The 15,270-nt window shown below is 39.2% G+C and overlaps 1 protein-coding gene across 5 annotated transcripts in view; it reads left to right on the top strand.

Annotated features, from left to right (window-relative positions):
- Window positions 1–3,374: 3,374 nt before the first annotated feature.
- The window catches only part of MTIF2 (mitochondrial translational initiation factor 2), a 29,926-nt gene continuing 18,030 nt past the window's right edge, over window positions 3,375–15,270 (top strand). Inside the window, exons 1-6 of one of the 5 annotated variants that reach the window (XM_053589906.1) lie at window positions 3,375–3,456; window positions 9,018–9,243; window positions 9,614–9,725; window positions 13,302–13,473; window positions 13,933–14,093; window positions 15,002–15,178. In XM_053589906.1, the coding sequence (XP_053445881.1) occupies window positions 9,025–9,243; window positions 9,614–9,725; window positions 13,302–13,473; window positions 13,933–14,093; window positions 15,002–15,178 (841 nt within the window). In that variant the 5' untranslated portion in view covers window positions 3,375–3,456; window positions 9,018–9,024. Of the gene's footprint in view, window positions 3,457–4,972; window positions 5,083–6,652; window positions 6,715–9,017; window positions 9,244–9,613; window positions 9,726–13,301; window positions 13,474–13,932; window positions 14,094–15,001; window positions 15,179–15,270 lie in introns of those variants that run through there. The other 4 variants (XM_053589904.1, XM_053589905.1, XM_053589907.1 and 1 more) reach the window with 4 other exon arrangements.

The raw sequence follows: 15,270 nt of genomic DNA, 5'->3' as shown, positions 1-15,270 counted from the left end.
CTCAACTTTTCTTTAGTTTTCTGCTATCCTGGAAAGAAGCACTTCTCACTTGAGTTGATTGGCTATTACCCAAATCCAGAAAGGAAGCAATCTGACTCAAATTGCTCGTTCAGTCACAAAGACCCACAAAAATTTGGGATCATTATAAAGGGTACTGTAACGGAAACCGAAAACAGCCACTTCCGAATACTGCCTATAGTTCTGTGTCCGTACCTGAGAAGACATACGAGAAAGCTGGAGAAGGGCCACAGGGGAAGTGACATATATTAATTTTTTAATGTTTTAAAATCATGTTAAAAATAAAGATAAAAGTTAAAAACATACATGTTGATTGTAAAAATAATCAAGGCACACATAAAACATACAAAAAAATTAAAATTGGGTGGTGCCCGTAGCTCAGAAGGTAGGGTGCGGGTCACATACACTGAGGCTGGCAGGTTTGCACCTGCCTGGGTTGCAACAACAACAAAAATAGCTGGGCATTGTGGCGGGCGCCTGTAGTCCCAGCTACTTGATTCTCTGAGGCAAGAGAATCGCTTCAGCCCAAGAGTTTGAGGTTGCTGTGAGCTGTGATGGCAAAGCACTCTACCGAGGGCGATATAGACCCTGTCTCAAAAAATAAATAAATAAAAATAAATAAAAAAATTAAAATCAAAGGCATATACAAATTGCATATATAGTGGATATATTGTATATGTTTATTTCTAATTTATTTGATCAAGACAGAATTATATAACATTACATTTTAAGATCTGCTTTTCAGTTTTTTTTTAGATATGCTTTTCTTTATTCACCTAATAAGCATCTTTCCATGTCAATGGACCTACATTAGTATAATGGCTATATAAATAGTATTACATTTATGGACCTAACACCAAATTTGGAAATGTCCAATGACATAAATGTAAGTCATTTCTTAAATTTCCAAAATATTTGAAAGAAGGCTATGATCAATGTCTACATTGCTAGATGTATATATATTTCCAAAAGTATTTATTCCTTAAAATGAATCCCAAGAATCTTCAAAGTTACACAGTTTATACTTTTTTTTTTTTTTTAAACAGTCTCAAACTGTTGTCCAGGGTAGAGTACTGTGGCATTATAGCTCACAGCAACCTCCAACTCTTGGGCTCAAGCAATCCTCTTGCCTCAGTTTTTCTATTTTTTAGTAGAGACGGAAGATGGGGGTGTCTCACTTTTGCTCAGGCTGGTCTCCAACTTGTGAGCTCAAGCTATTCTCCCGCCTCAGCCTCCCAGAGTGGTAGGATTATAGGCATGAGCCACCGTGCCTGGCCCACAGTTTATAAATATATTGTTGGATTGCCTTCCAGGAAGATTTCATCAATTTAAGTGAATGTTCTATTTTCCAAATCTTTATATATTAATATTCTATACTTAATTAAATGGAACTAAAAATCATTATTTATATTGTTTTAAAGCATTCCTAGTATAAAATTACTTTTTAAGTGATACTACAAGAAAATTTTTTTAATTTTAAGAAAATTTGGGGGGTTCTATATTACTGTGAAAGGGTTCGGACATCAAAAAATAGCACTAGAGAAAGGCCACCTAGATCTAGGGAGAGTGTTAAGAACATTACCCCAAACTTTCTTTTTCTTTTTTTTTTTTTTTTGTAGAGACAGAGTCTTCTTCTTTTTTTTTTTTTTTGTAGAGACAGAGTCTCTTATCGCCCTCGGTAGAGTGTCATAGCATCACACAGCTCACAGCAACCTCCAGCTCCTGGGCTGAAGCGATTCTCTTGCCTCAGCCTCCCGAGTAGCTGGGACTACAGGCACCCACCACAACCCCCAGCTATTTTTTGGTATGCAGTTCAGCCGGGGCCGGGTTTGAACCCGCCACCCTCGGTATATGGGGCCGGCGCCTTACCGATTGAGCCACAGGCGCCGCCCTTATTTTTCTTTTTTAGAGACAGGGTCTTGCTCTGTCACCCAGGCTGTAGTATAGTGGTGAGATCATATTTATAGCTCACTGCAACCTTAAATGCCTGGACTCAAGTGATCCTGCTACCTTGACCTCCACAGGCACATACCACAATATCTGGCTAATTTTTTATTTTTAGAAATGGGGTCCTGCTGTATTGCTTAGGCTGGCCTTAAACTCCTGGCCTCAAGTGATCCTCCTACCGCAGCCTCCCAAAGTGCTTGGAATGCACTGAGCCACCACACCTATCTAGACCAATATTTCTGGAGCTGGCAAGTGAACAAATCAGGAATCTGAATCACTCACCCCTCCCCACCTACCAAGTGTGTTAGTTCAGAGAAGGTATGAAAATGAAGGAGTTATTTAGTTGAGAACCTGAAACTCGTGTAAGCAGCTGTTGTTTTTTTTTTTTTTCCTTTAAAGCAGTTAGTTAGGTATATACAAGTCTTGATGGATGAGATCTAATAAGGACAGTGTGGTCCAAAACACCATGTTCACTGTCTGTGTATGGGGGGGGGGAAGCAGTGAAAAGACATATCTGTGACTGTTGGCAAAGTTAAGATCGCATCTGAATAGACCTGTTAACATGAAAGCATAACACTGTGACAAACAGAGGTCAGATAAAGAAAACCAAAGAATGAGTTCTTATTTTATTATTATTTTTTTAGAGACAAGGTCTCATTCTGCAACCCAGGTTGGACTCAGTAGTAGGATCATAGCTCACTGAAGCCTCAAGCAAGTTCTAACTTTAAACAGCCACTAATAGCGCTATTCCACACGTAGCAAAGATGCTGAATAGATGTTTGCCTATTTGGGACAAAAATGTTTTCCTTTGACAGAAAATGCGTATACCTGCCTATCAGTGAGTTATCAGTCCAGTTTGTTGTTTGCCACTGTAACTTAATAAATTAATCTATTTACTTAGGAGACAGAGTCTCTGTCACCTTGGTTAGAGTGATGTAGCATCATAGCTCACAGCAACCTCAAACTACTGGGCTCAAGAGATTCTCTTACCTCAGCCTCCCAAGTAGCTGGGAATACAGGGATCCACCATAATGTTTATCTGGTTTTTCTGTTTTTAGTAGAGACAAGGTCTCATTCTTGCTTAGGCTGGTCCTGAACTCCTGAGCTCAAGCAATCCACCTGCCTAGGCCTCCCAGAGTGCTAGGAGTACAAGCCTGAGCCACCGCTCATCGCCCCCAGAGAAGTAATTTGCCTCCTAGAAACAAAAGGGACTCGCAGAGGCGATTAACCACGCGCTGCGAAGTAGGGAGGAGGCCGCGGGGCGAAGCTGCACCTATCCCCGAGCGGGTGCCGCAGGGTGTACACCTCAAGAGAACCCCATCATTGGCTGCAACTTCAGCCAGGCTGAGTTCGGGAAGAACCTCTTCCGGTGGGACCGGAAGCCCATGGGGGGACACTTAGGGGACGGACTGAACGGCAGACTGATTTCCGGGTCTGGAAGGTGTTCTCAAGCCGGGCTGAGAAGCGCCGGTGGACTTATGTATGAGCGAAGTGAGTGGGGTCCCTTAGCCAGGATTGTCCGGGTGGCGTGTGTTGTTTGGTCCAAGGTGTCAGTGTTACAGGTGACGCGACTTCTTAAACCTTGCGTATTCGGTAGCTCTTCCAAGGTGCATTTAGTCCCAGCGTTGGGCATTCGCGAAAGCATGTGCATTGTCCTCCAGAAGCGCCTGGCTCTCGTGCGCGGGTCCCCGCGCTCCAGCCTCCCCAGAGCCCACGGCTCTCAGGACTTAGGTTTAAGGCGAAGCCAACCCAGATCCATTTAATTTTTCTACAATGACTTATTTTTACCTTTCAGATAAATTCCAAAGCTTCCAACTCTTAACAAACCGGACGTTAACACTAACGCAACTACGAGATTTACAAAATCCTTCCCCTCGCCCCCCCAACCTCCCCGATTTCTTGATAAGACAACGCTGAACTGGGAGCCAGGAAGCCTAGGTTCTAGCCTGATTGCTATTAACTAGCGACATTGGAAAATTCTTTATAAGCCCTCTGGATTCCAGATATCATTTTTGTAAAATAGAGAGGCTTGGAATAAGTAACAACTAAGGTACCTTCCAGTTTTGACATTTGAATTATTGCCCCCAGTGTGCCTGAAGTTTTGTGTTTCTGCCTCAGTTACATATCTATCTGTGCTTTGGTTAATCTGTTGGATCCTTTCTTCCTCTCCATTCATCTGTGTCCTTGTCTAATCTTGTTTCAAATTCATTTAAAAATAATTTCCTGATGAATCTTGTGCTTCCTGAGCACTCTTAATTCCATAGTACAGGGGCACAGATCTAAGTAAGATTTTTTTTTTATACGAGATGTTCTTGAAGTGTTTAACAAATGTAAATGCTTGGTTACTGTTCAATGAATTTTTTTTTTTTTTTTGAGACACAGTTCACTCTATCTCCCTGGCTCGTTTGTTGTGTTGTAGATTGTTGTGGTGTCATCATAGCTCACAGCAACCTCAAACTCTTGAGCTTAAGTGATCCTCCTGCCTCAGCTTCCCCAGTAGCTGGGACTACAGGTGTCCATGACTATGCCCAGCTAATTTTTCTGTTTTTAGTGGAAGTGGTGTCTGGGTCTTGCTCAGGCTGGTTTTCAACTCCTGAGCTCACAGGATCTTTGGGCCTTGGCCTCCCAGAGTGCTAGGATTATAGGCGTGGAGAGCCCTCAGGCTTGGCCTATTTTTTCTTTTCTTGAGAGAGTCTCACTTTGTCACCCTTAGTAGAGTGCTGTGGCACTCTGTCATAGCTCACAGAGTGCTGTGGCACTCTGTCATAGCTCACAGCAACTTCAAACTCTTGGGCTCAAGTGATCCTCTTGCCTCAGCTTCCTGAGTAGCTGGGACTACAGGCACCCACCCACAACACCTGGCTATTTTTAGAGACAAGGTTTCGCCCTTGCCTAGGCTGGTATCCAACCTGTGAGCTCAGGCAATCCACCTGCCTCAGCTCCCAGAGTGCTAGGGTTACAGGCATTAGCCACTGTGCCCAGCCTTGAATTTTTTTTTTTTTTTTAGACAGGATCTGGCTTTGTCACCTGGGCTGGAGTACAGTGGCAGCAATTAGACCTCATTGCAGCTGCAAACTCCAGGGCTCAAGGGATGCTTCTGCCCCATCTGGACTACAGGTTCATGCCAAAGTGCCTGCCTACTTATTTGTTGTAGAGAGGAGGGCTCCCTATGTTGCCCAGGTTGGTTTGGAACCCCTGGGCTCAAATGATGACCCCACCTTGGCCTCTCAAAGTGCTAGGATTAGACTCATGACCTGGCCTTAGCTTACAGCGTCCTCAAACTCTTGGTCTCAAGAGTTCCTCTTGCCCCAGCGTCCTGTGTAACTGGGACTACAGGTGCCTGGCCCAACAGCTTGCTAATTTTTCCATATATATATATGTATTTTAATATATATAAATATATATCAAAATATATACATATATATTTTTTTTTTCAGTGGAGAGAGGGTCTTATTCTTGTTCAGGCTGGTCTGAAACTCCTCCTGAGCTCAAGTAGCCCACCTGCCTCCGCCTCCCAAAGTGCTAGGATTACAACCCTGAGCTGCTATACCTAGCCTTCTTTTGATTTTTAATTGAATAAATCTTTTATGGCAAAATGTGTGGTATGTTAAACACACACAAAAAAACCTTGGAATTATCCAGTAATAAACAAAATAGTGACTTGTAAATATTTTCAACTTATAAGCAGTGAATTCTCCAAGTACATAAGCCATCACTAAACGGCATGTGGTATGGTTTTAAAATAGCTAATGGTAAAGTATATACCTCATCCCACTTTTTCCTCATAGCCTTGTAGTACAAAGGACAGATATTCAGACATTTTCAATTTCTTTTTATTGAGATCAGGAAAATGAGACCCATAGGAAACAAGTAGTTTAATCAAGATAACACTTGCTGGCGTATGTCAGAGAGGGTGTCCAATCAGGGTTCTTTTGTTGCTGAGTCAGGTACTATTTTCATTGTACTGTGCCTGTTTCAGTTATTGTTTCTTTTCTTTAAAAAAATATTCATAACTTGAGGCTCTGTCTCAAAAAAAAAAAAAAGAAATATAATTTATTTTTTAGACAGAGTCTCACTTTGTCACCCTTGGTCGAGTGCTGTGGCCTCATAGCTCACAGCAACTTCAAACTCTTGGGCTTTAAGTGATTCTCTTGCCTCAGCCTCCCAAGTAGCTGGGACTATAGGCACCTGCCATAACACCCTGCTATTTTTTGGTTGTAGTTGTTGTTTGGCAGGCCTGGGCTGGATTCAAACTTGCCAGCTCCGGTGTATGTGACTAGTGCCATAGCCGCTGAGCTACAGGCGCCAAGCCTAAAATATATTAATTTCTAATTTAATGTCCAGCTATCTAGCAAAGCTCACTTGCCTAGAGCCGCAATTCTTCGGTGACATCAAATAACTACTGTCATTTGAGAATATTTTTAAGGAATATTTAGCAGAAAATGTAAATACATGTATATTTATATATAAATGGTATATAATATATAAATTTATGTATATAAAATATAAGGATATTGTAGAAATACCATATTATGAGACAAATGATTAAAAATTTTTTAAGCCTTTGTAAAAGTTTAGGATTTTGTTCAAGGAAGCTTTATATGGTTAGGGTAAACATATTGAAATATTTCATGAATTTTATTCTTCTTATTTGTAATGTTGAAGAATCTCCATTGTATCCATACAGATTGGTTCCAGGACCTTTCACTTTACTAAAACAACAGATGGTCAAGTGTTCTCTATCAAATGGTATAGTATTTGCATATAATCTACATATGCCCTGTATACTTAAAATCATCTCTAGATATACTTGTAATACCTAATACAATGTATTATTTACATATAATAATACACTAATTATACATATTACATTATTACAATGTATTATTTAATGACAAGAAAAAAAAGTCTACATGTTCAGTATAGATGCAACCACCCAGTTTTTGTTTTTTAAAATTTTCCTTCCATACTTGTTTGAATCCATGGATGAAGAACCCACAGATATGGAGGGCCAACTGTAATATTTAATTATATAAAACAGTACTCATTTCAGGAAGGATGTTTGGAGAATACTTGGAGACCTAAAAATAGACCTGCCATTCGATCCTATAATTCCTTTACTAGGTTTATACCCAGAAGACCAAAAGTCACAATATAACAAAGACATCTGTACCAGAATGTTTATTGCAGCCCAATTCATAATTGCTAAGTCATGGAAGAAGCCCAAGTGCCCATCGACCCACAAATAGACTAGCAAATTGTGGTACATGTATACCATGGAATACTATGCAGCCTTAAAGAAAGATGGAGACTTTACCTCTTTCATGTTTACATGGATGGAGCTGGAACATATTCTTCTTAGCAAAGTATCTCAGGAATGGAAGAAAAAGTATCCAGTGTACTCAGCCCTACTATGAAGCTAAATTATAGCTTTCACATGAAGACTATAACCCAACTATAGCACAAGACTATGGGGAAAGGGCCAAGGAAGGGGAAGGGAGGGGGGAGGTTTTGGTGGGAGGGTAATGGGTGGGGCCACATCTATGGTGCATCTTAGAATGGGTGCAGGCGATTGCACTAATGTACACAGCTATGATTTAACAATAGAAAAAAAAACAGTACTAATATTCTTTAGTGGAAAAGTTTCTAGAACAAAATACAATATGGCTTTATCTTTCTCAGTAAAATAGATATAAGCACAAAGAAAAGGGTTGAAAAGACACATATTAACTTGTCAACTAAAGTTATTTTCAGGGTCGGCGCTCGTAGCACAGTAATTATGGCGCCAGCCACATACACCAAGGCTGGTGGGTTTGAACCTGGCCCAGGCCAACTAAACAACAATGACAACTGCAATAAAAAAATAGCTGGGTGTTATAGTGGGTGCCTATAGTCCCAGCTATTTGGGAGGCTGAGACAAGCGAATCTCTTAAGCCGAAGAGTTTGAAGTTGCTGTGAGCTGTGATGCCATTGCACTCTACCGAGGGCAACATAGTGAGACAAAAACAATAAAATAAAAAATAAAAAAAAGTTAATTCCAAGTATTGAGTAAAAGCAATTTATGTTGAAGAATCTAAAAGGCCATATTTTTATTGTGGTTGGCACCCCAGCTACTCAGGAGACTGAGGCATGAGGATCACTTGAACTCAAGAGTTTGAGGTTGCTGTAAGCTATGATGACGCCATGCCTCTCAACCCCAGTGAGACTGAACTAAAACAAAAAAAATCACTAGCTGTGATTTGGTTAGTTGATGCTTGAAGAGTGAAAAAGAGCATTTTATAATGTTTGTTATTATATTTCATTTCTTTTTTTTTTTTTTTTTTGTAGAAACAGAGTCTCACTTTATGGCCCTCAGTAGAGTGCTGTGGCCTCACACAGCTCACAGCAACCTCCAACTCCTGGGCTTAAGCAATTCTCTTGCCTCAGCCTCCCGAGTAGCTGGGACTACAGGCGCCCGCCACAACGCCCGGCTATATATTTCATTTCTAATGTAGTAACATTAACAATAATAATAGCTATTATGTATGACAGTGATTTTAACCAGTGTGCCAGAAAAATTTTTAAAAATTATGAATTAAATTATTTTTGAAAGAAGTTCAAAGCACAGTAAGTATATATTTTTTATTCTTTTTTTGTATCAACGTAATTTAAGTATGCACAGAAGTTTAACCATAGGTTCAGGTGTGCTCTGAGATAAAAAAAGATTGAAAAACACTTATCTAGAGAGTATTTGGCATGGAATTCCATCTCTCTGACTATACTGTGAGCTCTTTCAGGGTAGGGACAGGTTTTTCATCTTTTTGTTGTTGTTGTTGTTGTTGTTTTAGGTTTTTCATTGTTGTAACTCTGGTTCCTAGCACAGTGCTTTTTTTTTTTGGATTTTGGCCGGGGCTAGGTTTGAACCCGCCACCTCTGGCATATGGGACCGGCGCCCTACTCCTTGAGCCACAGGCACCGCCCAGCACAGTGCTTTGTATGTGGTAAACATCCAATTGATATTTGCTAAGTTGATTTACATATTAACTGAAATATTTTAAAACCTTTTTTTCTAGGAGAAACATGAACCAGAAGCTACTAAAGTTGGAGAACTTGCTACGATTTCACACTATTGGTAGGGAGCTGCACAGCCTGGGTCAGAGAAGAACATTAGCACAGTGGAGGCATGGATTTTCGCCTGCTTGCCCAATGTGGACAGCTCCACTGTGTGCCCGACCCTTGCAGATAGACGTGCTCATCGGGGCTACTTTATTTCAATATAGGCTTCTAGGAACAAAGAAGGTACTTAAAGATTTCTATCAGTTATTGTATTATTTGGTGTGAGATGAAAGTGCCAGGAACCATGAATAGAAATCCATTTATGATTTATAGAATATTTACTATTACTTAATGCCATATATACTCCAGACAATAGATGTTTGCATCTATTGGAAGGGAAGTTATGGTTAGTTGTGTGGTAATGCTGATAGATTTGAGAATTTGGACATCAATGAATAACAGTGAATTAGGGATGCAGGATCTCTTATTTTAATCTAAGGTTTGACTATTTATGCAAATGTTTATAGCTGTGATTATGGTAGGTATTCTGAAATAAACCTAAATTGTCACTTAATGTTTTTCTTCTTGTTTATATGTTTTGACCTTTTAATAGGAAAAAAGACCATGGAAATCTCAGTTATCTTCAACAAAATCTAAAAAGGAGGTGGAAGTATGGATTGGAATGACTGTTGAAGAGCTGGCCCAGGCAATGGAAAAAAACACGGGTGAGCCAGATAATTTTATAAGGAAAAATATGGGAACATGGAAGACCTAGAATTTTATCCGCAGTGAGATTTTATCTGCATAGAAGAGTAAAAACTGGACTGGCACTTTAAAAAGATAGTAAGTCATTCCAGTTTTTTTACTTCAAGTTGCAAGCCCTAGTTTCTTGACTCTGCCAAGTGTAGTTCTCCAAGATTTTATTTTCAGTAAAAATGGGAAAGATTTTCTTATCTGGATTAATCTTTCTTTCTCAGAAATTTTGTATACTGTTAGAGCAAGTCCAAAGAATGTTTTTTGGACCTAGAAGCTATATTTATACTCATTTACTTTCCTTTTGTTTTGTCATAGTTTTTGAATGCCTTTTTTCGCTTATTTTGACAATATCTGTAGGTCAGCAAAGAAACAGTTGCAGTTATAACTACAACTTTTAATATGTGTAATACTGTTTTTATATACATATAGTGATCATAGGAACATATGATTGTCATTTTCTTTTTTCTTTTTTTTTTTTTGAGGCAGTATCTTGCTTTGTTACCCCGGGTAGAGTACAGTGGTATCATCATAGCTCATAGTAACCTCAAAGTCTTGGGCTCAAGCTATCCTCCTGCCTTAGCCTCATAAGTAGCTGGGACTAAAGGTGCCACTATACCCATCAAATTTTTCTGTTTTTGGTAGAGATGGAGTCTCATTCTTGCTCTGTCTTGTCTGGAACTCCTGACCTCAAGCCATCCTCCCACCTCAGCCTCCTAGAGGCCACCAAATATAATGTTCTTTTAGTATAATGTTCTGCTTACCTTAGGATGCCTTTCTTTCATACCTACTCTTTTTTTTTTTTGGAGACAGAGTGTTGCCTTGGATAAAGTGCTGCAGCATCATCATAGCTCACAGCAACCTCAGTCTTTTGGGCTCAGATGATCCTCTTGCCTCAGCCTCCCCAGTAGATGGGACTACAGGTGTGCACCACATCTTACTAGTATTTCTTTTTTTTTTTTTTTTTTTGTAGTTTTTGGCTGGGGCTGGGTTTGAACCCGCCACCTCCAGCATATGGGGCTGGTGCCCTTCCACTTTGAGCCACAGACACCACCACTTGGGTTTTTTTGTTTTTGTGTTTTAGTAGAGTCAGAGTCTTACTCTTGCTCAGGCTGGTCTCAAACTCCTGAGCTCAAGCAGGCCAACTACCTTGGCCTCCCAGAGTACTAGGATTACAAGCATGAGCCACCGCACCCAGCCTCATACCTACTCTTTAAATATATTTTTAGGCTGGGCATGGTGGCTCATGCTTGTAATCCCAGCACTTTTGGAGGCTAAGGTGGGAGGATCACTTGAGGCCAGGAGTTTGACACCAGCCTGGACAACAAGCAAGGACTTTTATCTACAAAATCATTAAAAAATTAGCTTATTGTGGTGGTGCACACTGTAGTCACAATACTCAGGAAGCTGAAGCAGGAGGATTGCTTGAGCCCAGGAGTATAGGCGAAAAGCCTTTATACAGATTAATTCTGTGGGTGTAAGTTTGAAGTCTTTGGGACCTATGAAGGAAAAGGCCTGGATATAACTCCATAGTGGCTAGTAACCTGGTCACGTAGGAGGCAGGGCTTACAAGCAGATTTCTGTATATCTCAGGAATTTCCTGACTACTCCCTAAAGATGGATGACTTCCTCCAGATGGTCTGTTAAAGGTCAAGCATTCAATTTGCTTTCTCCCCCTGAGTTCTGTTTTGTTGTTTTGTTTTAATTATGTGGTGTAAGGATAATTTTAGATAAAGTTAGTGAAGTGGTTATCGGTTAATCAGTAGACCTGTAAGGCACCAGGCACTAAGAGGTCTGGGTAATGAGGTTTGAGTCACAAGATTATTGATTAATAGTGTGTACGCGCAGTATTGCCTATATAAGCTTTGGTAAAATAAAGAATCTTGGCTACAGGTCTGAGAGAGCGGTAGCCTTCCTTATTCTCTGACATTTCACATGCAGGCTTATACTCTGCGATATCGCCTCACGCCTACTTCACGCAACACAGGAGTTAGAAGTTTCAGTGAGCTATTATTGCTCCACTGCACTCCAGCCTGAGCAATAGAGCAATAATAATAATAATACCTAATAATAATTAAAAGTGGAAATAAAAGAACCATAAAACTACTTATTTCATTGTTGTCACAGATACATTTATTTATCATCCACAGGGAGATATGACTGAGATTAAAACAAAGCACTTTAAATGAAAAGAAAAAGAATAAGTAAATATTTTTTCTGTATTTTAAGGCTTTTTGGACATCTTAAATAGATATGCAAGCAAGTAAATAAATTGTGTGTATGTGTATTCTTAGATACATCCTGTTTGTGTATATGTTTGTTGATCTTTGTTATTCATGGATTATGTATTTACAAGTTCACCTACTCACTAAAATGTATTTATAGCTCCAAAATTAATACCCAGGGTGCTTTTGCAGTTACTAATAGACATGTGCAGGAGTGAAAAATTGGAATTGCCTGGTGTGCATGTTCCTGCTGGGGTTGAACAAGGTGACCCTGTAGACATATTCTAAACAAGTATCCTTTTTGTGATCTGTTTAGTGCCATGCTTTTCACATTTTCATGCATTTTTTGGGTGATTCTCTTATTTACAATGGCCCCTATGTGTAGCGCTAAAGTGCTGCCCAGTGCTCCTAAGCACAGGAGGGCTGTGATGCACCTTCTAGAGAAAATGGGTGTCAGGAATAAGCTCCCTCACACATGAGTTACAGTGCTACTGGCCATGAGTCCAACATTAGTGAGACAGTGAGGTGGTGTATCTTAAACAGAGACACATGAAACAAGATTAGATATTGATCACTTTTTTAAAAATTTATTTTTTGAGACAGAGTCTCACTCAGTTGCCCTAGGCTTGAGTGCTGTGATGTCATAGCTCACAGCAACCTCAAACTCTTGGGCTCAAGAGATCCTCTCTCTTCAGCATCCCCAGTAGCAGGGACTACAGTACCTGGCTATTTTTTTAGAGACAGGGTCTTGCTTTGGCTCAGACTGGTCTCAAACTCCTGAGCTCAAGCAATCCACCTGCCTTGGTCTCCCAGAGTGCTAGGATTACAGGCGTGAGCTACCTCGCCCAGCTAGATATTGATCACTTGATGAAATGTGGCTAGAGGCTTGTAGGACCTCAGCCTTCTGCTTCTCCTCGGGCAACATATCTATTCCAAACAACGAGAATTTACTGTGATACGGACACACATTTGTATATGCATGACACACACGGCTACAGGTTTTCAAAGAAATAGATTATCATGACCTACTCAATACTAAATTTGTGCAATATGCAATTTGATGTTTTAGTAATGATTCAAATGGTTTAGAGATGGTAATAAACATTTAAAATATGAGTATGCAAAATGTCAGTTAATATAAATGCATATTTTAGAGAAGTAAAATTTTTTAGCATCTTCATGATTTATTAACATTAGAGAAACAGATAGTTTACATAGTTATTTTTTGTTGAGTGTGCTGTTTATGTAGATATTTGTTAGTAAAAGTCACTTTCTTGAGCATTTAATTCATGATCCTAAAATGTCTTATTTTATTCCAACCAGATTATATATATGAAGCTTTATTGAACACTGCTATTGATGTAGATGCACTAGAAGCAGACTCACATTTAGATGAAGTCTGGATCAAAGAAGTGCTAAAGAAGGCAGGGATGAAGTTAAAATGGAGCAAATTAAAACAAGACAAAGTCAGAGAAAATAAAGATGCTGTAAGAAGGTAAAAGTTAACCATATATATTGGGGGAGGGAAACCACATATTCTATATATACTTTTTAATGGAAAGATTACCTTAAACTTTCTTTTGTAATTAAAATGATGTGTGAGTATAGAATAAACTTCACTGAAGTGCTTCAAACATCATATTCAGGTTATTTTAAAACTCTCAAGGATAATTTTTCTTAGTTTGCTGAGTGGACGCATTGGTCTGAATTTAAAACTTTTTAAATGTGATACAATGCTGCTTATTTATGAAGATGAGGCAATAGGTAGGCAGTCATTAAATATTCTGTCGTAAGTCATTATACGTATAGGAGGGGAATATAGTAAAGTTTAATCAAAGCTAAATATTGGGTTTTATCATTAATGGTAGCACACAGAGATAACTGTGAACCAGTTCACAAGTTATACAGTGTTTCTGATATTTAAGAAATGAAACTCCTTTGCTGTTAATTGTAGGCCCCAGGCAGATCCAGCTTTATTAACCCCAAGGTCCCCAGTTGTTACTATAATGGGCCATGTTGATCATGGGAAAACGACGTTACTTGACAAACTTCGAAAAACTCAAGTGGCAGCAATGGAAGCTGGAGGCATCACTCAGCACATTGGTGCCTTTCTTGGTATGAACACAAATTACCTTACAATGTGCTTGGGAACCTCACTTTTATTTTCTTAAACCAAATGTCATAATGTTTACTATACAAATTGAAAGTAAAAGGAAGGCTAACGCTTAACAGCCATTGGTTTGATGAAATGTAGAATAAGTTATTACTAATAAAGGTTATTTTGTACTTTCTGTAAGAAGAAAATGGTTACCTTTTAATACTGGCTCATTCTTTGATTTAAAGAACCTAAAACTTTTCACTGATTAATTACATTTATATAGCCTCCAAGCTAGGTTGTGATAATGTTGCTAATAATAATTAAATAACAGTATCATTTACTGAGCACTTAGCATGTGCCCAGCACTGTGCTGAGCACCTTGTATGCTTTATCATTTTTATGTTCCCAGCAACCTCATGAGGTAGGTATTGATATTCCTGTTTACAGATAATGAAGTGAGACTGCTTTGGGTTAAGTAACTTGCCCAAAGTATGTAACTAGTAAGAGGCTAAGCCAGGATTTAAACTCAGGGTTGTTGGATTCAAATTCTGGCTACTAATTCTATACTAAATTGCCTTTCTGTGACTCAAGGCAGTTGTGCAGTGTGTTCTGCTGCCTATATACCTGCTGGTCTCTTCTCTCTCCAGAATAGATGCCAGTAGGTGCATTTGTGAAAGTAGTTATATTCTAGAAATGCGAAGAGTTTTAGTTTGAAATTATTACATGAAAAAATCTTAAAGGTCTAACTGGTATTTTATTGCTTCTCATTGTGAAATGATGATCTGGGTTGTTCTGATTGAGATTAATGGAAGGAGTAAAATGACCTTAAAGAATTATTGCCTATGTTTGATAATGTCACATGTGTTCCTTTGTATTAAGGAAATACATATTTGAGTCCTTGGTGTTTTGGATTTTGTTTTCACAGTCTCTCTGCCTTCTGGGGAAAAGATAACTTTTCTTGATACTCCAGGACACGCTGCCTTCTCAGCAATGAGAGCCAGAGGTGCTCAGGTCACTGACATTGTCATATTGGTTGTAGCTGCAGATGATGGCGTGATGAAACAAACTGTAGAATCTATTCAGCATGCAAAAGATGCTCAAGGTACTGTGTGGCTGACATCAAGAAGGAAGTTGCTTTTTCTTTTTTTAAGTATCTGTCATGGAAAGTCAAAGTTTTGGGGCCATTTATATGTA

Source organism: Nycticebus coucang, chromosome 4, assembly GCF_027406575.1.
Source record: "Nycticebus coucang isolate mNycCou1 chromosome 4, mNycCou1.pri, whole genome shotgun sequence".
Lineage (NCBI taxonomy): Eukaryota > Metazoa > Chordata > Mammalia > Primates > Lorisidae > Nycticebus > Nycticebus coucang.
The sequence above is the reverse complement of the archived record's forward strand: the minus strand, read 5'-3'. Positions and strand labels throughout refer to the sequence as shown.